Here is a 22,581-nt window from a genome sequence, read left to right on the forward strand (position 1 = left end):
GAGTTATAATGACATAATGAACGTGCATTAGACCCCCAGGACGGCACCGCCCTGCACGCTCATATGACATATCCGGTTCTGCCAGTTTCCTGCTAGCTGCATGCGGCTGTAATAATGAATATATTGGCTGTAATTCATCACTTTTATTATCTTATAATACACCCATGGGCTGTATGCTGTATAGCCTACTATGATGGATGTATTAACGTCTTTGTTCCCAAACAACCGGCTATCGGCCAGTAGCTAGTGGAGCTAGTAGCACGACATAAATAGAATTTAATGTAGTTGTAGGTTATTTACTAACACGCAGGGCAAAAGCATAAGACACATCAATTTTGGATTTCCTTGACATGAAAAAGTCTGAGATTGCTCTCAAAATCTGTGTGCTGGATTTTTCTAACTTCCATTTAAAAGTTAAAGGTTAAAAAAGTTGAATAAATAAATAAGTAAATCAATAGTTATAATAGTATGTATATTTATGATATTTTTATTGTTCAACACAGGACATTTTCTATTGTCATTAAAATTATGAGAATAGAATAGAAATAATTTTGTTTTACTTTTGTACGGCACTTTTTAGGTGGACGTTTTACTGGCGTCCGGTAGTCGCTTTCAATCCAATATGGTGGAAGCGTAGCTCTGCTGCGTAGCGCTGATGAAGCAATGGAACGAACAATTGACTTTCACGTTTTTTGGATCAAGGATGTACAGAAGCGGCGTTTATACACAACTCCGAAAGAAGCTCAGACAAAAAACTGCAATCAAACTAATGGTCATAGAAGCTCTTCCATCTAAAGTAAAAAGAAAAAAAGAAACACTGGTGGCATCATCCATGCTCAGTGCCAACAGACACATGACACTCTTCCATCCATTTTGGCAGGTGTAAAAGCACAAACCGGAGGAAATGGATGACACTCGTGCTCCCTACCTCCTTGAGCGGTGGGCATGTTGAGCGCGACAATCTTGCTGTTAGCGGGGAGCGGGAGTTTGGCGGTGAGGACCTGGCCAGCAGCCACAGTCACTGGGCTGCCAGCGATCTTGAAGGTTTGCTCCGAGGTGGCGACCGCCGAGCCACTGGAGGCTGCAAGACACACCATGCCACCTGCGGTCACGCAAAGCCACAAGGGCCGCCACGACAGCCAGTCTACGGCTGTGGTGTCCACTGGAAGCTTTGAGTCAACGGGGGGGGTCAAGGGGCTGCTATTTTTCGAAATTTGGGATCATTTCTTTGCCGTGTGTTTAAGTTATGATGATACACAGGCTCTCCTGTGCCCCTTTAAAGGACACAAATTGAAAATCCAGTTTTAACAGGACTGAAAGTGGACACCACGAGCCACAAAGTCATTACGGCAAGCCAATCACATTACCAATGTGGAAAACTGACACACAAAAAGAACAGTTGTGGAAAAGTCATGCCGATGATTGACTTCTTACAAACTGTCAAACAGCGATAAAAAAAATGGAAACATGAAAAACCAAAAATATCTTTTGACAAAGTGGTTTGTCTGCCTGCCTCTTACAGATGATGGATGAGAAGGAGCACAACTCGACACCAGTCAGATCATTGTAATTATCCTCGTCTTCGATGCGGCTTACCTGAGGTGTTATTGGTCTGACCCTGCTTGACCCAGGAAGCAAAAGACTGATGGAAGTTTTTGTCTTGCTGGAAGGAAACTGGAGAGCCCAGTTTGGTGGCCAGGACCATCTTAGTTCCAGAAGTGACCTGACCAATCCTCTGGCCCATGGACGCTGGGGTACTGGGGGTGCTCGAGCCGCTGCTTGGAGTGCTGGGGGTGCTGGCTGAGGTGGTGGTGGTTGTTGTTGGAGTGGTGGCGGGTGTACCTGGTCTCTGCTGCTCCAGACGTTTCTGTAACAAAAATGTCAGAACATTTTAGGCATATAAAGAGTTTGTTGACCTCCCAGTGTAGTGCTACCTCAACACGGGCTTACTAAACCACCTGTGTGTGTGTCTGTGTGTTCCCACCTGCTGGGCAGCCAGTCTGGCCTGTTTCAGCTGATTCTCCAAATGGGCTTTGACGTCCTCTGCCGTCCTCAGACTACTGCCGGTCTTGGAGGAATCAATACCCTGGGACTTCTCCCTCTCCACTCTGTAATACCAAGGAAAGAAAAGGTGAATATCAGGTGAATCAGTGCCCTATCAGAATAATTCCCCAAAACAATACTGCTTGCAGCCACAGAGGCCAGAGGAGGCGTTTCTGACCTTTCAGCAAAAGCCCTGATCTCCCACAGCTCCAGGTCTTCTTCAGGCACCCAGTTCTCCACAGCTACAGGCCCGGTCAGCTTGGCTGGCTCGTGCTTCTTGGGCCTCAAGGCGCTTGAGCGCAGGCCTTTCCTCTGTGGAGTGGGGGTTTCTACTTATGGTAAAAGAGAAACAAACTTTATAGAGCTGTCAATCGATTCAAATATTTAATCACGATTAATCACAAATTAATCACACATTTTTTTTATCTGTTCAAAATGTACCTTAAAGGGAAATTTGTCAAGTATTTAATACTCTTATCAACATGTGAGTGGGCAAATATGCTGCTTTAGGCAAATGTATGTATATATTTATTAAGGTTAAGGGACCCCTTTGAAAAGGGCTATGCCAGCTTTTCCTCTCCAAAATTTAGCGCAAGTTTGGAGCGTTATTTAGCCTCGTTAGCGACGAGCTAGTATGACATGGTTAATATCAATGGATTCCTTAGGTTTTGTAGTTTCATATGATACCAGAGCCCACTGCAACCTAAAAATTGCAAGTTGCATTAATGCGTTAAAGAAATTAGTGGCGTTAAAACTAATTTGCGTTATTATCGTATTAACTTTGACAGCCATGTTAATTATACTTATAAAAAGTTGCCAAAACTCTTGCAGCAACCAGTCTTGGTCAATCTTCAATTTTCAAATTTCTCCATTGTTTCTGATGTTCAGCTTTTACCTTTGGGAGTGTCTCTGTTTCCGAGGGGACAGATGATCTTCCTGATGCAGTATTCTGAGCGGATGCCGTAAGGCCCCACGTCTCTTCGTTTTATGATCTCTGTTGTGATGATGTCCGTCTCCGTGGTTTCTGTGGCGAGAATAAAACATATATTAGCACAATCATTTAAAACGGCAACCATTAATAGTAACTCATCCAAACAGTGGAAGGTGGACACGTCAAGGCAGAAGCAGAAGAGATAACAGAAGAAGTTGCATGTTTGAACTAAAATAGAAACTAATGTAAGAAGGCTTCCTAAAAGACACACAGACACGCAGCATTTCCGCACCTTTCCGCGTTGTCCCTACAGCGGCGGAGGGCTTAACGGCCATGTCGTCCCACCTCAGGCAGGCCCACAGCAGCCTCAGCATCAGGCTGACCCCAGCCAGCGACCTCACAGTCTGGAGACGGTACCTGGATGAGACGCAGTCAGAAAAAAACACGAGCTAGTATTATTCCAACAACAGGAAGTATGTTTACCTTAGCCCTGTTTCCACCGCATTTTGACCTCAGGGACCAGAGTCTAAGTTAAGTTCCAGGCACATTTTTCGAGGCCTTTTTACCACCAAAAAGGACCTGATTGAGGGGTAGTACTTTCGGAAAGTACCAGACGTTTCGGGGTGGAGTTTGCAGGGATGACTGTCACCGATTGGTAATACACACACACAGCACTGCTGCTTCAACTGTACCGCTTCATTCATAAACAAGGAAGTACTCTTGTATCGATTTAGGACCATTTTAGGACGAGGGGAGAACATTTTTCATTGTTTGATAACACTGAAAGTAAAGCGGTAACGTTAGAAGAGAGAGACAGTGCGGCGGTGCTGTGAATAGTATTTCACAGCGGTTACATTCTAAAGCACAAATAATTAACCATCAAACACTCAACAGATGATTTATTGTGGAGACAGAGGCTCTCAGTTTCATTGTTTTCAAAATGTAACATTTATTTTTGTTCAACGGGATTTTTAGATGAAGCGGTTAGACACACTTAACTGCAGGCTGCAAAGTGTGTTCACCCCTGCGTCCAGCAGCAGGCCTCGTCACGTCATGTTGCCTTTTCCTACGTTAGCAGACCAATTGGCCTAATCTTCTAAAGGGTCTTTAAATCCTTATGGAAACGGGTGGGCTGAAGGAACCTTTCAGTTCCTTGAAAAGTAGTCCCGGGACTAAAATAACCAGGGACTTCTTGGTGGAAACGGGGCTATACACACTTCAATTTACTGTATGTCTTGGTAACATAATGAGAAGTGATGTTGTCATTTGTTAGTGTCAAGCTAAAGCTGGCATATCTATAATAATATTGTTCAAAAATAATAAAAATAATATTTTCAATTGGCTATTATAAATGTGTACTACAAATGCTAGTTCTAAATGTATTTTTTAAGTATCCAAAATCATGTAAAAAGATCTAAATGTGTTACCAACCTCCACGTGATTCCAAAAGTAGGTCGAGGCGAAGGGTAGGGCCATATATCCAGGGCGGGCTTGGCGTTGTAGTTGAATATGGGCACCTCTCTGATGCCCGCTCTCCTCGCCATTCTCTTCAGGTCGTCGTTTGGCAGGATGAAGATGCTCTTCTTGCTGCTCTTGGTGACAAACTTGCGGTAGGACGGCAGGGCCGTCCCCGAGCGTGCCTTCTTGGATCTGGAGAACCTAAGGAGGCTGATCCGGTCTTTGGTGGAATATTCTTTACTAATCGTCATGGAGCTGGTTGAAGGGCCCATCTTGACGTCGGCGACTGGAAGTTTAGTCTTCTGAGGGACGGCTGCCCTGGAGCTGGGCTGGGTGGTGGTGACAGAGGAGACGGCGCTACTTGCTGCTTGAGAGATCACGTCGGACTTACTGGACAGGTCAGTGGTCGGGGCTTTTTGAGACTCTGTGGTGGCGGCGGTCTTCAAACCTTCGCTACTACTGTTAGTGTCGATGCTATTACTAGTAGGGCTTGAGGATGGAAGCTTAGCAGGTACTGTCCCCTCACTGTCCATCGCCACATCCACACTCTTATTCAGAGAGTCTCCTTTCTCTGCCACATGGTTCTCTAATTTCGGGACTTTCACGGGAGGTGGGTGACATATGTCCGACACGTCATTCTGCGAGAGGTTTCCATTCATCAGAGACTTGACAGGCTCTTTAATATCCTCTTGGACTTGACTGGCTGGGTCTGAGTTGACGTTTGGGTCAGCAGGGGGCCCAGTTTTCCCATTCACCTGCACCTTACTTTGCTCTGCCTCCATGCTCTGTTCGCTGCCTTGCTCCATTTCCTCGTAACCACGTTTCTTAGCATTCTCTCCCACTCGAGCCACCTCTGGCTTGTGTGTTTTCTCTTTGCTTTCTATTGCATCTGATATACAATTGTTTTTACTGATGAGCTCAGTGCTTGATAGAGGTCCTCCATTCACTTCTTTGTGAGCTAAGGCCTCCCCACAGTTCCCCTGCACGGCGTTTACCTCTGTCTGTTTGCTGTGGTTGGGTGCTGTGGTTTCTGATTTGACGTCCATGTCCGTCTTTATCTGCTCCTGCTCAAAGTTGAGCTTTTTAACTATGTGGTCTTTCACTTGAACGCCCTCATCCTTCTCTTTTTTTACACAAGGGGTCACTACGGGCTGCTGTTTGCCTAACGTGGATCCTTCGGTCTTAACCGCGGAAGCGGGCTTTGTGGCGATCATTTTGGACAACAGCGTCGCCTGTTTCAATCGCTCTAGCCTCTGCTTCTCCTCCAAGGTGAACTGTTTTACCCGCCGCTCCAAAAGCCCATCCAGTTTGGAGGGCTTTACTTTCTTCTTATAAGCTGTCCGCAGCTGGAAGCCCTCGCTTACATTCACAACGTCGTAGTAGATCTTCGATGCAGTGGTCTCCTCATTCCTGGATTCTTCAACTTTCTGGATTGGTTCTTCCTCCACAGGCTGCACAGAAGGCGAGGGAGAGCCTTCGTTTTCAGCTTTATCTGTAATTAACAGTCACAGAGGTCAGTGGATGATGGAAACGTATATCCGCCCACAAATAGCATAAAGGGAAATCCAAAAGATAAAAGGAAAAAACATTTACCTTTCTCGCCACTTGAAGCAGAAGTTTCGGAGCAGGGGTCAACCTCCATTTTTTCATCTTCTACCTTCTCCTCTACAGTTTTTCCACACTCCTCCTCTGTGGGTTTTTCATCCTCTTTTGAGGTCTGAGATTTGCAGTCCTCCTCTGATGAAGTGCTCTCAGATGAGGCAGCGACGGTTGCTTGTTCTTTTTCCCCGTCCGACGTGTTTTGAGTAGTCTGCTTCTCAGTTTCCATCAACTGTTTCTGCTTATTAGTGCAAGCTGCTGCTTTTTCCTTCCTCATTTTAGCTATTAAGACAGCGAAAATAAATCATAATATGAGCCAAAAGTACCAACAGCAGGAGAATATATTGAGGAAATACTGCCAGTTTAGCCCTTACCCTCCAGGTCTTTGCGGTAGTTTACGTTTGTGTTCCCCGGTAGCTTTGGGACAAACCGCGGCACATGAGTCTTACTGACCCAGCTCCAGCCACCGTACCCCGTCACTCTGTACTCCTCCCCCTTCTGCTTCCACACCTTGATAGAAAAACACACAAGTGAGGCACAAAATAATGAAGCTTTCAAATGAAGAGCCACAATAATTTCAAAGAACATTCATAAAAATTCAAACTGAGAAACAATATCAATTGTAAAGCAGCCTTAAAGACATAATACAAATAGTTAAATAAAACTAATAACTAAATAGATGAAACAGTTAGCTAAAAGTAATGACAAAAAAAAATTTAAATAGTTAGCTAAAGGTAATGTTGAAATGGTAATCTAAAAGTCATGGATAGTTAATGTGACAGGGCTGTGGGGTTATGTCTGCTGGTTGGGAATCACTGCTCTAGATCAGTAAGTATGATGTAAAACCTCCTCTGTGGCCACAGGAGGAGCTGGATGACAGATGAAAGACGCTGATGTTTTACCTGGTGCTTGATGGGGATGGTGTACTTCACCCAGGTGGCCTGTTGCAGCGTCTCCTCATCCTCCAGTTTTTTCTCTCGCTTTTTCACCTTCTCCTTATCCTCCCGCTCCATGGAGGTCATGCGATGTAACCTGAAGCAAGAAAGTAATATGACGGTATATATCGTCAAAACGATATAAAAATGTCTATTGTATGTTTTTGTACATTGTACATCACCAGCCCTAACTCAACTGGAGTAGTGGCGCAGATGATGAGTAGCTTGAGTCCTGTTAGTCTTATGGAAAGCAAGAAAGTGTGTGTAGCCAACAGTTGTTTACCTTGTGTGTCCAAGAGAATCTTTCCATACAGGCGCCATGACCACTGGTTTGATGGCACACTCCAGTATGGCCAAGGCCAAAGCAAATTCCCTGGCCTTGCTGCACATCTGCACTGCTTTGTTCCAGTTGGTCCTGGAAAAAACAGAGACAAACTGTATGAAACAATAGATAACACACAGCACAACTGCCTATTTCTTCCATAAAGCTTCATCATATTTCAAACTCTTACACCAAGTTAAAATAGATCATCATATTTTGCAAGAATCAAATATTTTTGCATCCTTAAAAGGAATAGTTTTGGGAAATAAACTTTCGCTTAAACAACAGTGAATTTCCTTTAAGGGCTTCACATTAACTTGATCCCAGTTTTACCTGTGCGATGCCCAGTTAGGATGCATAAATGGTCCAGGGACATTGGTCTCCAGCTGGATGATGGTGAGACGCAGGGTGGAGACGGTCAGGCTCCGCGAACCGTAGATGGAGCCGTTCCATTTGAACTCAGACGCGGTAGTCAGGCTGAACTTGTGGGAGAGGTGGCGTCTCTTGTCGTGGTCCTCGCGGTGCTGATGCTTGTTTAGGGCCAGGACGTTGGTGCTGTACTGGTTGTGGTAGACCCTGTATTTACCCTCCTGGCCCAGCTTGAACAAGTTGTTCAAATTCACGGTCAGGTCCCTCTTTAAGAAGCTGAGACGCGAAGATTCGCCATCACAGCGTACAGGAGATGACTGAAACATGAGAGGGAACATTACATTCAGCTTAGTTTGTTCAGGATGTGCTCAACTTGTGGCTTTAAAGGGACAGTTTGGGTTTTTTGAAGTGGGGTTGTATGAGGTACTTATCCATAGTCAGTGTATTACCTACAGTAGATGGCGATCGGCACGCCCCCAGCTTTGGGAAGCAGACAGGAATCACCGCACAAAAGCAAAGAAATATATTGCTGTAGACGGGGCCGGCAGCAAAACATATTTTAGCCACCTAAAATATCAATGTCATGTTTAAGTGTATGCTATATTTAGAATATTTTCCCTGGTTTATGTTGCTCCGAGCCAGCTGTACAGTCTATGTTTCAGACCGGTGAACTGAAGCCGTTATCTATGCTCTTGCAAAACCAACCAGCCTCCATTGAAATTTTTTTTTAAATTTGACCTCGCGGGGTTGCTGGTCTACCGCTGCCTCCATCGGTTAGTTTGTTTGTGTTATTGTGTGACTTTGGGGAATCTAAACTTAACGAAGTCATACAATAACACAAACAAACCGATCAATGCAGTGTTAGGTCAGCGACCCCCTATGTTCTGCGAGGTAAAATTAAAAATAACTTTTTTTCCCTCAATGGAGTCTGGTGGCTTTGGCGAGAGCACAGATGCACACAACGGCTTCAGTTCCCCGTCGCAAAGGGCTGTCTGACGGTACGGTAAACCAGTGAAAATTTCTAAATAGCGTACATTTAAACTGTATTGACGGCCCCGTCCACAGCAGTACATTGCTTTGCTTCCGTGCGGTAACTCCTGTCTGCTTCTCCAAGCTGGTGGCGTGCCGTCCACCGTCTACTGTGCCTCATACAACCCCACTTCAAAACACCCGAACTATCCCTTTAATACTAGAGATAGGAAAGATTCTGATAGATCATTTCATTAAGCATAGTCAATGCAGTGTTTATGATAACATAAGTAACTTTGCCTACATACAATACAGGATTCTAGATGCTATGATGTGCACAAGTTACTCACTTGTCTTTAATTTCAAACACATTTTTTTTTTTTTTTTTTGGGGGCATTTTTCCATTTTTATTGACAGGACAGTGGATAGAGTCTTGAAAGGGGGGAGAGAGAGAGTGGATGCGGAAAGGGCCACAGGCCGGATTCGAACCCGGGCCGCCGCAGTCAGGACCAAGCCTTAATACATGGACGCCCGCTCTACCAACTGAGCTAACCCAGGCGCCCAAACACATTTCTTAAAGGTTTTGTGAGAATTATAATAACTGTGGAATTAAACAACAGTTCTAGACTGCAGTTGGAAAAACCCTGCACACGCCTCACCTCTTTGCTGCCTCTGGGCGTTTGGTTATTCGATTCCTGTCCAGCTGGTTTTTCTGTAGTGCTCTTGACCCTGTAGTTGTACTCGTCTGTCATTCAGAAAGCAGATTGATTAAAACAGAGACACTGAGAGACAATGTAGCACAACTGAATTGACTCCAGAATCTGTGTTTATCTACTTTTCGAGCACCACAAACATGATTACCTGTCCCATCCATGCTGGTAAAAGAGGACCGGGAGGACGGATCAGCCAGGTCGGGCTGCTCCGGTTTCCTAAGGCCTGAAACCTGGGTGCTGCCTCTGCTCGACTCCGGTTGAGATGACTGTTGCTGCTGTGGCTGATCTTGGGAATCGCCAGGGTGCTTGTCTTCGCTGCTAGACTCGGCTTTCACGTCCTCATCTGAAAATAAATGTTTGGAAAGACTGAGTACAGGCGTAAGAGCAAGTACTGGGGATGCAAGGAGTGAAACGCAATGACGTTAATTACAAGCAACGTGCTTTTAGCAAAGATGGCAGCTGTGTAAACAAATTAGAAACGGTACTGACAAAAACTCAACCTCTCAAAATGGGAAATTCTCAATACAGCTAGGCCAGACCTTGTTCAATCTAACACCATGTCTAAAGACAACAACTAACTGTTCAAGAAATAATCTTTAGCGGACCATTAAGTGCTTCATCAGTCCAGTTAGGCCTATAAAACCAAGCCCATCTTGGACAGGAAAGGCTACACAAATCCAAAAACAAGCTGTGCACTTGTTCCAAAGCCAAAATCAAGACCCCAGCTCTGCCTTTGAGTTGTTAGGGGAGAGAGTCCCGCATATATATGCAGCTCTTTGTTGACGAGGTAGCAGGTGGGGCTTCCAGGCAGAGAGTCTTTTGTCTGAGCAACAGGAGCCCACCCAAATGCCCATAAATTGGATTGAGAATAAGGAGCCGGTTGTGACAGACGTGGCGTGCTAGCTGCTGCCAGGGACGCCATCTAGCGCTGTGCCAAAAGCGTGCTTTTTCAAGACCGCGAGCGCAGGAGACGGCATATAAACACGAGACAAGAAATTAATGCACCAAAAATAAATGTAACGTTGAGCTACCAAAGCAGCTTTATGCTTTAGAGAAGGTAAAGACAAATGAAACGAACGGCAGAAAAAGGCCCGCAACAGCTTTTACGGTCTCTCAGGAACAATTAAATGAAAGGAGAAAATATCGTATCACGATCTAGTTAGATGATTACTGAAGATAATGAAGAGATGCAGTGAAAGGGAATCTGAAGTGAGACGTGAGTGTGAGAGCTGCAACGTTTTGGTTGAGCTACTGAAAGTAAGGAGGACTTCATGGCCACAGTCTTTTGTCTGAAAGGTAATTTTTGTCTAGGTTAAAGCACAAAACACTCACAAAGTCCTCTTTCACAGTGCGTGCCATCCATGGATGTTAAAATTCAGCTGAAGAAACACAATTCTTGGGAATATGAAGCCATGTAAATCACAAATAAATAACCAGTCTAAATTCAAAGCACTGGAACACCTACAATCACTTCCATATGATGCCTGGTTTGCCGGGGATGGTGCACAGTGCATTAAAAGGTGCTATTGATAATATTCAGCCACTAGATGTCTCATTGTCTCTCCCCCGTTCCATTGCATTTACTTCACAACAAGTCGTTGCCAGGCTCTTACCGTCAATCTCAGCCATTCATCTGTTTTTTCCACACTAACTGACGACCCAGAGATATCACGTGATACCAACGTTGTTTTACTATTGGCTCACAAGCCTTGATAGAAGTGGGAACCAAACATCAGATATCTACCACAGAGATAAACAAAACATTAATTTTGGACTCGCCAAAAATTTTTAAATGATTGAATACTGGTACTTGAATCATCATCTTTTGTTCAGGAAAAGCCATGCTTTGATTCGGCACCTTTCTAAAAGCTCTGTTGATGTATTCTTTTTTTTTTTTTAAATATTCGTCTACATAAAAATGTTATCAATAAAACCTGTAATTACAGCCTCTTCCAAGGTCTTGGTGTTCAGTTTCACTATAATAGATCCACAAATAAACCTACGCCAAATCAAATACAAAACAAACTTTGAACCTCAAGTCCAATTAGAAAAAAAACAATGACAACAAATCTGTCATTCATTCAAAAAACTTTTAAGCCCTGTTTCCACCAAGAAGTTCCTGGTCATTTTAGACCCGGGACTTCTTTTCAAGAAAGTACTACCCCCTGACCAGGGCCTTTTTAGCCTTAACTTAATTTAGACCCTAATCCCTGCGGTCGAAACACAATGAGTTCCTCAAAAGGTTCCTAGTTCGGAGGGAAGTTCCTGCGGTGGAAACAGGGCATTAGCTTTCTGTCCTGACTATAAAATGGCAAATGTATAGAGACTGAATGGAATCAGTTTATCCACCGCCTTACACCAAAAAAGGCAAATGAGCAAGGCGAAAAGGGCAGGGTATAGTTAGTGGCAACCAGCACAGACAAGCAGACAGATGAAGATGGATGTGCAGCCCGGCAGCAACAGGGTATGAAGTGGAGGAGTGAGTTGAATGGCTAGAGATGCTGCTGATAGCTGGACACCGTAGCGAACATGAGTCCATCTTTGACTCCGAGTACCTGTCCTTTCCTGCTTTGCCAATGGAGGGGACTCCCCACTCTCCAGGCTGCCAGAGGGAGCAGGTGGCGTTTCCTTGTTGGGTTCAAGGGACTCCGTTTTAGGCACGGCTGTGTCCTTGGTGGCCAAGCCGGGGTTAGGGTCAGACACGCAGTTCTCCTCTGCAGCTGGGGGAGCCGTGGCTGCTGTGGCATGACATACATACACAGGGCGAACAGCACCAGCAGAGACGTAATATCGTTTAGCAGAAAGTCTTGATGCTGCCGCAGAGACATCACTGACAGTTTACAACATAGGAACAGCACCAAGAAAACTACTGCTGTTACCAGTACTATTGGGTCTTCTGTTTAAAAGTTACTTTAGGAGAAATGGGAACTGGGCCCTGTATATAAAGTGGACTTTTACCTTGTGAATGAGCATCTTCCTTGGCCTCCGTGACTTTGTGCTCTCCATTGCCGAGCTGCGATGTGAGCTCAGCGGTGTCCTCCGCCGTCTTAACGGAGCCCGTTTCTGCTTCCTGCTTTGCTTCCTCTGCTCGCCTCTTGGTTTCCCGTGCCTCCCGCCTGACCTTTATGCGCTCCACAATCACACCTAAAAGCAAAAGGAAACATATACATGTTTTTCAAATAAAAAGGAAGCAATTACATATTCATGCATCCATGTAACATTTGAACAAATGTCACAAGTGAAAAGACAACATGAGAATGAATACATTATTTGGTTTCTAATTTAAATTAGCTGAACGTATAGCGTAAATACAGACCATACTAATAACTTATTGGGGCAATTAAAATAATTAGCGCTCCAACTAACAACTGTTTGTTGATTAATCTGCCAATTAATCTTTAATCCTTTGGTCTATAAAATGTAAAAAGACATTTTTTAAATGTCTTTAATAATTACCCAGAACCCAATGCAACGTCTTCAAATACCTTTACCATCAGTCCAAAACCCACAGATGTTCAGTTTACTATCACATAAATAAGCAGCAAATCACATTTGAGAAGCTTAAAATTAAAAATCTTTTGGGTATTTTTAATTGAAAAAAAACCCTGAAGTTATTATCAATAGTTGCCCTTACATTTTCTGTCTAATCGTTTAAGCTTTACAAACAATATTTAAAAGAAGCGTTCTAATCAGCAACTGGAGCATAATATTATAATATATATATAATATAAAAATACAATATTCCAGTGATAAATGCTGCTGTTCAGTTCCAGGTGACTTTTGACTTGAGCAAATATAATAAAAAGTTATTTTTCAGAAGTTTTCAGAAACATCTTGTAGTGAACTATTTGGCTGTGAAATGATAACGTTTATGACCCAGCAGTCATGTTGAAAACAGTCGAGCTGAAACCAAGCACCGCCCACCAGCCGGAGCAAACTTTCTCATTTTACAACTAAACAGTACACTACAAGATGTTTTTGTAAACATTTGAAGCGAGAAATAGGTATTAGAGTAACAGAATATTGATTCATATTTGATCAATGCTGCCTAGTTGACAGTTTGATCCGAGTTCACGAGTTTCGCAAGCAGTGATTGACAGCTGCCCAGAGACTGCTCAGCTCTGATTGGTTGTTTTTGTTCGGGTGCGGTAGAATCTTGCAAATACCATCATGAGCACAGGAGGACACAGAAGACATTTTTTTTCTCCACAGATTATCTGTCTCATGCACTACTGTCAGCATATAGTGACAGTTTTATAAAAATAACTTTTTATCATATTTGCTCAAAGTTACAGCTTTAAAGATGGATCGACGATGTTGGAAAGCTAGCATAATTTGAAAGTATCATCGCCTCAGGAGTTCCGTCTAAACCAACCTCCTCCCCTCGGGGCTCCTTCCAAGGCAACGCCTTTATATAACGCCTTCATATATAAATAAAGAAATATGATAAAATAGAAATAAGGTGAACTTGGTGTTAGACGCTGGCATATCAAGAGTCTATAACACGGTTAAAGAGCAAATCCACTTATGACATAGATTCAAGACAGGGCAGATTTTCTTTTCTCAGAAGGCCTAAATCTCCAGATCTAATCTCCTGTCTGCCTAACCATGTTTCATAACAACAGTTTCCACTGGGACACAAAGAGCTGTGTCCCAACCATCTTAAATGAAGAAATGCAAAGCGCAGGCAGCACTGTGCTGCAGCGGGCTTTTAACGGAAGAAAAATACCAGTAATACAACACCCATAAATCACTTGGATGTTTAAAAAAAAAAGCACTAGAATGGCTTTACAAAAACATCTCTTCTTCCATTTAGGCTACTCCCCCTAACCCTCTAGCTTTTGACAGGATGCCAGAGGCAGGTTCCCCCAATAAAACATAGTACCAGTTAGTTTGGTGACAGACAGAGGAAAACTGTTAGGAAAACAGATATGGCAGCCTGTCAAACACGAACAGAAGCTGCTGGTGTGGTAATCAAAAGCTTTCTAAACACTCCGTTAACTTGGAGGGAGGTAAAAGGAGTTGCTTGTTGTCTGAGAGAACGTGAAGCGGGAAGAAAAGGCGGCACCCTAACATTTGTCACATTTGTAGTCAACTGTCATTATAGCAGAGCACTGCTGCCTGAGGGGAGGAATTATGTTATCTGAAGCTTTAATAAAGATGGTTTCAAAATGTAACCCTGCAAGACACAAACATATACATTCACTTCAAAGCTCAAAAGTTGGGAACCACTGCCTTAATTGCCTTAAAAGACAATATCAAATCCATACCGTTGACAGCAGTGAGGTAGGATCTATTGTTTGCACGGGCTCTGTTGGTAAGGTCCTCCGTGATGTCCATGTGAGCTTGCACTTCCTCCTTCATCTCCTCCAGGGTGGCATGGAGGTCCGTCTCCCAGTACTGCTTATCCAGGCACTCCATGAGCTCCTCCAGCTGCGTCTTGGTGCTGTAGTACCAGGTCTTCTTCTTCTCTTGCTCCCCGTCCTCCTCGCTGTGGAGAGAGAACAGCATGGGTTCTTAGATAGATTGTTAGATACTACATTACTTCCTCTATCACTTTGCTGCAAGGTGTCGTTACAATATAATTAGGGCTGCCAAATTTAACACAATAATTACGCGTTAACGCAAATTCATTTTAAGGGCACTAATTTCTTTAACGCGTTAACACAACTTGCGATTTTTCATCATATGAAACAAGAAAACATAAGGAATCCATTGGTACCAACCATGTCATACTGGCTTGTCGCAAAGGAGGCTAAATAACGTGCGCTAAATTTTTGTTGAGGAAAAACTGTCAAGGCCATTTTCAAAGGTGTCCCTTGACCTCTGACCTCAAGATATGTGAATGAAAACGGGTTCTATGGGTACCCACGAGTCTCCCCTTTACAGACATGACCACTTTCTGATAATCACATGCAGTTTTGGGCAAGTCATAGTCAAGTCAGCACACTGACACACTGACAGCTGTTGTTGCCTGTTGGGCTGCAGTTTGCCATGTTATGATTTAAGCATATTTTTTATGCTAAACGCAGTACCTGTGAGGGTTTCTGAACAATATTTGTCATTGTTTTGTGTTAATTGATTTCCAATGATAAATATATACATACATTTGCATAAAGCTGCATATTTGCCAATTCCCATGTTAATAAGAGTATTAAATACTTGACAAATCTCCCTTTAAGGTACATTTTGAACAGATAAAAAACGGGTTATTAATTTTTGGTTAACTGGGATTAATTATGGTCAATCATGCGATTTAATCGTGATTAAATATTTTAATCTATTGACAGCCCTAAATATAGTTTAACTGAGACAATATAAACTTGTTCACCGTATGACACTAAATAATGACAACACTGGTACACACCTTGTAGATTTTTGTGAGTTTTAACTTTGGTAAAACAAAAACGATCCTCTATTCTCTGGGGAGCTTTTGGTTGGATTGAATCAACTCTGCACTAAAAAAGTAGAGAGAACCCTGTACAAGCAAGCTGCCAAAAAAATAATCTATTTCCATACAAGAATTCAATTGCAACAGCACAAGCTGATTCACACAGAATGATGCCAGCCATTTGTGAAGACATTAAGATAATGGGTCCAGTTAAAATTGAGTGTCAAGGACAGGTTACACATAGACTGCTCATCTACTCATTAATATTCTCTGGGTGCAGTTCAGCTCAAGCATCGAATGCCTTTTTTTTTTTTAAACCCAGATCAAAAACATTAAAAGTCTCTGTCAGATGCTGTCTCACATTAAGTCTAACATAAGTTTGGGGTGGGGATGAGAAGGCAAACAGGAAACCCATCCCTGCCAGTAAAGATGATTGCACATCTCTTTTATAATCTCTAAACTAATGACTACATTCATGGAAGCACGTTGCATTTTTACGCGCCAAATGATTTTTTTTACTGTAACTTTCAGTTTCACTCTCCAGCTGTTTCAAATGTGACTGTTGAACAGCGCACACACGCAGCGCCTGGTAATGTGAGATTACCTTCTGGGAAACTGTATCCAATTGGCTTCAATTTTGTCTGCATTTTATTTGATCAAATTTGAGGCCCGTGTTTGTCATATTTAGAGGAAATATGCATTTGGTTTCACAACGACAAAACCCTTGATGATTGAGGGGGTTCATGAGGCTATTGTTGAACATGTACAGGGGTAACTACAGTACATAGCTGCTACTTTTTCACTGCTTCATTGCTATGGTGACATGTTTTACATGGATGCTTAGATCTTTACACATTTCCCACAGTGCATTGAGGTATACTGTACCTCTACTATTAAATATAATGACTCGTACTGTACCTTGTAAGCTACCTTTATAGAGTTGTCTAGGGATGACGTATTTTTGTAGGCCAACCAAAGCCTATGGAAGGAGGCTGGGATACAGGCGGAAGCGGGTCTTGGGGTATGGGGTATGACACATGCGCAGTGTAACTGAAGCTGCGTCGTGCATTGCGATGGCTCAATTTCTGCAAGTGCAGACCAGATTTTACTGCGCATGTATTGTACCCCAAAGATATGACCGGTGACCCAGCCTCTTTCAATGGGCCTTGAGGCCAACCAGGAAGTTAGCATCACACTGGTTCCCTCAACAAAAAGCCAATGGGATTTTTCCATTGGGTTTTGGATTATTGCAGAAAATAAATTCTGTGGTGAACAAACGTTTATGAAACTTACATGTTTTGTTCAGCAAGATACTCTCCACAAATGAACACTATTTTATGATTTTTGAAGTGTGAATGCAATCGCCAGAAGAAGAAAGCTAATGTTAGTCTATAAACAAACTACACCACGGTCGCATGAGCGCGAGTACACGCAACGAGGCTGTAAAGGCAGACGAATACATTTACTCAAGTACTGTACTTAAGCTTGCAGGAGGCAGAATATTTTTAGCATCATTGGGCAAAAATTCCATTATAACCTTTCAGCATATTGTGATTCAAATGTTCTGAGAGATAACGCTCTCTCTGAAATGACCTGTGGTTGGACAAAGTCTCCCGTCACAGGGTAGATTTTTTTTAAAGCCTGAAAACAGAGCCATGAGGAGGTGCAGAAGTCTCAGAGCACTTGAATTACAATATACTGAAATATTATTATTGAATTTTAGCCCAATGATGACAAAAATATTCTGCCTACTGCAGGTTTAATTTGGACAAAAGAATTTAGTAAAATAACACAGTGATTATTACAGTATGACTTCATTGAAAGTTGTTTTCTTTCCCTTTTTGTTTTGAATGCATTTGGTGGTAACATCTGTGTTGAGTTTAGGATATAAAGCCATTGGCACAGAGAGGTAATTCAAGTGGAGCAGAAAGGCCTAACTTACACAATAATCCTTCTGTTTAGGAACCAGTATTTCCTCTGGTGGCGGTCATATCCAATGGGCTCTTGGCGGATGTAGGGCCTATTCTTCTGCGCCTCTGTCACGCTGTCCGTGACACCCGGCACCTTGTGTGCCACGCAAATCTCACACTGCCACTCGTCCTCTGGAACCTCCTCCAGCGGCGGTTTCACACACTCCAGGTGGTAGACCGCTGAGCAGGTCTCGCAGCACAGCAGGTCGCCCAGGCGGTGACACACGCGGCAGTGGTCGTCATACAGCATGCTGCCGTCGGACATCAGCTCCTCGCGGGCGATATTGGTGGTGAGAAAGTGGTCCACCAAAAACTGTAACACCTTGATCTTACTTTCAAGTGGACCGTAGGGATACTCATCCACCTCCTGATACGGCAGGACGTGATGGTACTCCCGGTCGCTCTCGCAGTACGACCGCAACACCTCAGGCCACGTCATGCCGTCAATAAAGTACAACGTGGAGTTAACGCTGTCCTTGAGGTCGGCAGGGCCAAAGGTAGTGTTGGAGGAGTCCTCCTCACGTAGGATGACCTTCAAGAGGGAGTTATGGGTCTCTGCTATTAAAGTGCACTGCTCCTGGCCTACCAGCGCCGCACAGAAGTCCTCGAAGCGGAAGGGGGAGAGACGCAGCACCGTGCTGAAGTTCCGCAGCACCTCGTAGATGGAGGTGGCGTTGAGCAGCTCCTCGCCAGGCACCAGGAGGTCCTCGGAGGTGTCAGGAAGCTCAAGAGGAGGAATCTCCTTCTCCTCCAGGATGGGAGTGCGAGGTCGGGGAGCCCGTACTTTTTTCCTCCCTGTAGGATGCACAAATGATATTAGTAAACCATAATTAGATCGCTTTGATCAGAGGAAAACTTCAAATGTTTTTTTTTTTTAATAGTTGAGAAACACATTATATATTGAGGTACAGTCAAAATACTACGATGTTTGACGTTATCAATATCATCCTGCTCTTCTGTAGGCCTATATGGCAATAACCATCTTTTGTATGCCGGATATACTGTATTAGGGCTGTCCTCGACCAAAGAAATTCGTAGTCGACTAACACTCATATTGACAGATCTGTGAAACTGGGTTTCTCACACAAAGGCACCACTTTAAATCTCATATTTTGTTTTTGGGCAGCTGTAGCTCAGTGGGTAGAACGAGTCATCCTTCAACCACATGATTGGCGGTTCGATCCCTGGTTTCTTACTGTCCGCATGTGTCCTTGAGCGAGGCACTAAACCCCTAAGGTACTCCCCGGGCGCCTCACAGCAGCCCACTGCCCTTACATGCTTAGGATGGGTTCAATGCAGAGGTCACATTTCATGTATGATGAATAGACAATGTCTATTAAACTTCTCAACAGCTCGTAACATAAAGCTATCATAAGGACAGTGCAATATGTTAAATAGGGACAGTGCAATATGTTAAATAGGGAAAGTGCAATATGTTGCATCTGTGTAATATTGGGCTATTATATGGGCAAGACGGTAGACGGTGCAGTGCACTACCTGGGTGCAATACCTGCCATGATGTGTGTGATAGTATGTGCCATTATGTACGTGGACTGTGTATGTGTTGAAACATCTGTTTCTGTGAAACTGTTTCCCTGTCTTGTGTGGAATCGTTTATTATTGTTGTTGATGCTGTTTTAATTTAGTGTTTGTAACTGCAGTTGGATGGAGTCCAGGAAAGATTTCCCCACGGGGACAATAAAAGTATATCTTATGTTATCTTATCTTATGTACCTGTATGTATATAACAAATGTAATAAAGTTTTGTGTTTACCAGAGATATATTTCTTGGAAATAAATCAAAAAGCATAAAAAATGACTTGTCGACTACATAAATCTAAGTCGACTGAGACCAAAATGACCAATTAGTCTACTAATCGACTAGGAAGGGGCAGCCCTGCAGTAATACAGTATAGTGGACAATTTCTAAATATAGTTGCAATTGACATTATTCTCAAATCTGCATGTGCAGTTAGATTATAATAACCACTGGAGACAAAAATCAACATATTATTCTGGTTTCAAAAGTTTGGTGTCAAACTTGTGCTCCTCTGGCAGAGCTGGCTCCTCACATGGCCAGTCAGTGTCACTATGAGCTCACTAAATGAGGCTCCTTCTGGAGCAAGGAAAACATTAGTTAGCTCTCCAGCTGGCTAATCACGTAAATGTTAGTTAAACCACACATTATAACCATCTTTTTGTCAGACATTAGCTGTCATGTTATAGGAGTTTAGGAGTGATGAATTAGAGGATTAGAGGATAGATTGAAAGTGTAAAAAGATGATGCTAGCCATGCTATCTTAGCTGGCTATTTGCTCTCTTTCTTTATCAACTTCAATCACAAAACTACTTTATATTCTTCACATATATAAAGCATTGTGTTTGAGGGGTAGCTATAAGTAAAGTTATCCTGCTGGAATTCACCATGACAACAAGGCAGCATGAGCTAATGATACATGCTAACTTAGCTAGCTAGCTATTTCATCTCTTTTAAATCAGCCTCAACCACAAAACTACTTTATATTCTTCACATATATAAAGCATTGTGTTGAGGGGTAGCTGTAAAGTTATCCAACATGAACCTGCTAGACTTTGACAGTAAGGCAGCATGAGCTAACTTCACCAGCTAACATTAGCTCATGCTAAGCTACATAGCTACATTATCAATGCAACTGAATGGTTGCATTGAAGTCTAGATGCAATCTCAGGTATTCTTAACATGGGTGATTTAAAAGGTGTGTTGACAGGAAGGTAAACTCGCCACAGAGCTATTCAATCCACCTGCAGCAGCTTATAATGAGCAGACTGAGGCCTTGTGTTCATACAGTCTCCATTTTGAACAATAAGCTTCCTGCATCTCATCATAAACAATCATCTGCAGCTATTTTCAGGATGTGCATTTTGCATCCCCTTTGCAAGTGCATGTTGAGAACCACCACCTGAACATGTGTATTTACCCGGAGTGCTGTTACTACTCTCTGTACAGTAGCTGGCATCATCCTCCACCTCCTCCTCCTCCTCTTCCTCCTGCTCCTCCAGCACATCATCTTCACTCTCCTCTTTCAGGGCCTCATCTTCTTCCTCCTCTTCAGTCTGAGGTTCCTCCTCAACAAACTCGTCCTCCTCCGACCTCAGACTGACAGCATCGTCCTCCTCCTCGTCGCTCTCATGGTCGTCGTACACCACAGTCTTACAGGCAGCCGTCTTCTTCCCTCCACGGCCCCGTCTTCCTCCTCCTCTCAAACCTCCTCCTCTACCTCGTCCTCTGCCCCGTGTTGACGTGACTGCTTTCCTCTTCTTAGCCGCCTTAGTGCTCTCTCTCGTCGGACTCTCCGCGTCCTCATCGCCGCTGTCTCTGAACCGGGGCTTCAGATTCCTCCGCGGTCTCAAGCCTCTCGCAGCCGGAGCAGGAGACGAGTCCTCGGCTTGGTGTAGCGGTTTGGGCGGCCTGCCTCTTTTCCCTCTCATGATAGCAGAGATAGTATTTCTCTACTATACTTTATTATTGCGTTGCTTTAGCCGACGTGAGTAAAAGGTGCACCCGTGCAAAGCTGGACCGGTGCGGGTGTGGATGGTGCAGTAAACCCCCGGTGGAGCTCACGGTGTCTGCTCGGAGGTGAAGTCTCAAAACGTTAGCCCGGCGTCCCGTGTTGGTTCAGCTATAGCCGCCATCTTTCCTCTTCTCTGCTCCTCTCTCTCTCTCTCTCTCTCTCTCTCTGAACAAACAGCAGGCTGCTCGCTCTGGAGCAGTCACGTGGTCACACCAGCTTCACTTCACAGCTTCACAGTTCAGTGGCAACAATGAGACCGACATGATCAATTTATCACTATTTACTTTCATATCTTAACTCATTTTTTTTCTTGTAGAAGTATGTATGCTGTTTCAGTTTTAATTATTGTTGCAGCAATTGTTAGAGTTCATAGCAGCTTCTTAGGAGCAATAATAGGCACAAACAACAGTCATGCAGATTATAATAATAATAATAATAATAACTTTCATATTTTAACTAATTTTTTTCTTGTAGAAGTATGTATGCTGTTTCAGTTTTAATTATTGTTGCAGCAATTGTTACAGTTCATTGCAGCTTCTTAGGGGCAATAATAGGCACAAACAACAGTCATGCAGATTATTATAATAATAATAATAATAACTTTCATATTTTAACTCATTTTTTCTTGTAGAAGTATGTATGCTGTTTCAGTTTTAATTATCATAGTGAGGGAAAACTATAATTGTTGCAGCAATTGTTACAGTTCATAGCAGCTTCTTAGGAGCAATAATATGCACAAACAACAGTCATGCAGATTATAATAATAATAATAATAATAATAATTATAACTTTCATATTTTAACTCATTTTTTCTTGTAGAAGTATGTATGCTGTTTCAGTTTTAATTATCATAGTGAGGGAAAACTATAATTGTTGCAGCAATTGTTACAGTTCATAGCAGCTTCTTAGGGGCAATAATAGGTGCAAACAACAGTCATGCAGATTATAATAATAATATACATATATAATATAATATATTAGATATATTTTCTTTTCTTCTGTACTGTTCTTTGTATGTATTTGATTGTTTTTATTGGATTGTTTTCCACTGTTTGGTTAGGTTTTTCTGCACGTTTTGTGTATTTCTTGTTGTTGTTTGACTTTTGTTGTATTTTTAAAATTATGTTAGTTTAGATCTTTCTTCCTTTTTTGTTATTGTTTTTTTTCTCCTGGGGTTGGGGGGAGGTCCTTTGTATAAGCCTGGGGCTTCTTGACCTCTCCTGACACATTTCTTGTTTTTTTTTCATTGACTGGATTTTGTGCAGTTTTATATATGTGCAAATAAATAAATAAAATAAATAAATAATAAAATAATAATAATAATAACAAT

General features: G+C 42.9%; 1 protein-coding gene across 7 annotated transcripts in view; it reads right to left on the bottom strand.

Annotated features, from left to right (window-relative positions):
• bptf (bromodomain PHD finger transcription factor) overlaps positions 1-21,414 on the bottom strand; it is a 32,526-nt gene extending 11,112 nt beyond the window's left edge. For 2 of the 7 annotated variants that reach the window (XM_074655551.1, XM_074655554.1), the window contains exons 1-19: positions 20,658-21,414; positions 17,673-18,495; positions 14,610-14,830; positions 12,298-12,483; positions 11,895-12,077; positions 9,488-9,682; positions 9,286-9,371; positions 7,622-7,974; positions 7,250-7,381; positions 6,934-7,063; positions 6,406-6,541; positions 6,026-6,313; positions 4,406-5,924; positions 3,267-3,391; positions 2,939-3,067; positions 2,222-2,375; positions 1,985-2,108; positions 1,597-1,867; positions 929-1,081 (exon numbers count right to left, since the gene is read on the bottom strand). In XM_074655551.1, the coding sequence (XP_074511652.1) occupies positions 929-1,081; positions 1,597-1,867; positions 1,985-2,108; positions 2,222-2,375; positions 2,939-3,067; positions 3,267-3,391; positions 4,406-5,924; positions 6,026-6,313; positions 6,406-6,541; positions 6,934-7,063; positions 7,250-7,381; positions 7,622-7,974; positions 9,286-9,371; positions 9,488-9,682; positions 11,895-12,077; positions 12,298-12,483; positions 14,610-14,830; positions 17,673-18,495; positions 20,658-21,168 (5,719 nt within the window). In that variant the 5' untranslated portion in view covers positions 21,169-21,414. The remainder of the gene's footprint in view (positions 1-928; positions 1,082-1,596; positions 1,868-1,984; positions 2,109-2,221; positions 2,376-2,938; positions 3,068-3,266; positions 3,392-4,405; positions 5,925-6,025; positions 6,314-6,405; positions 6,542-6,933; positions 7,064-7,249; positions 7,382-7,621; positions 7,975-9,285; positions 9,372-9,487; positions 9,683-11,894; positions 12,078-12,297; positions 12,484-14,609; positions 14,831-17,672; positions 18,496-20,657) is intronic. The other 5 variants (XM_074655553.1, XM_074655552.1, XM_074655557.1 and 2 more) reach the window with 5 other exon arrangements.
• Between the last annotated feature and the right edge of the window lie 1,167 nt (positions 21,415-22,581).

The sequence above is a fragment of the Sebastes fasciatus genome, chromosome 13 (assembly GCF_043250625.1).
Source record: "Sebastes fasciatus isolate fSebFas1 chromosome 13, fSebFas1.pri, whole genome shotgun sequence".
In the NCBI taxonomy this organism is placed as follows: Eukaryota; Metazoa; Chordata; class Actinopteri; order Perciformes; family Sebastidae; genus Sebastes; species Sebastes fasciatus.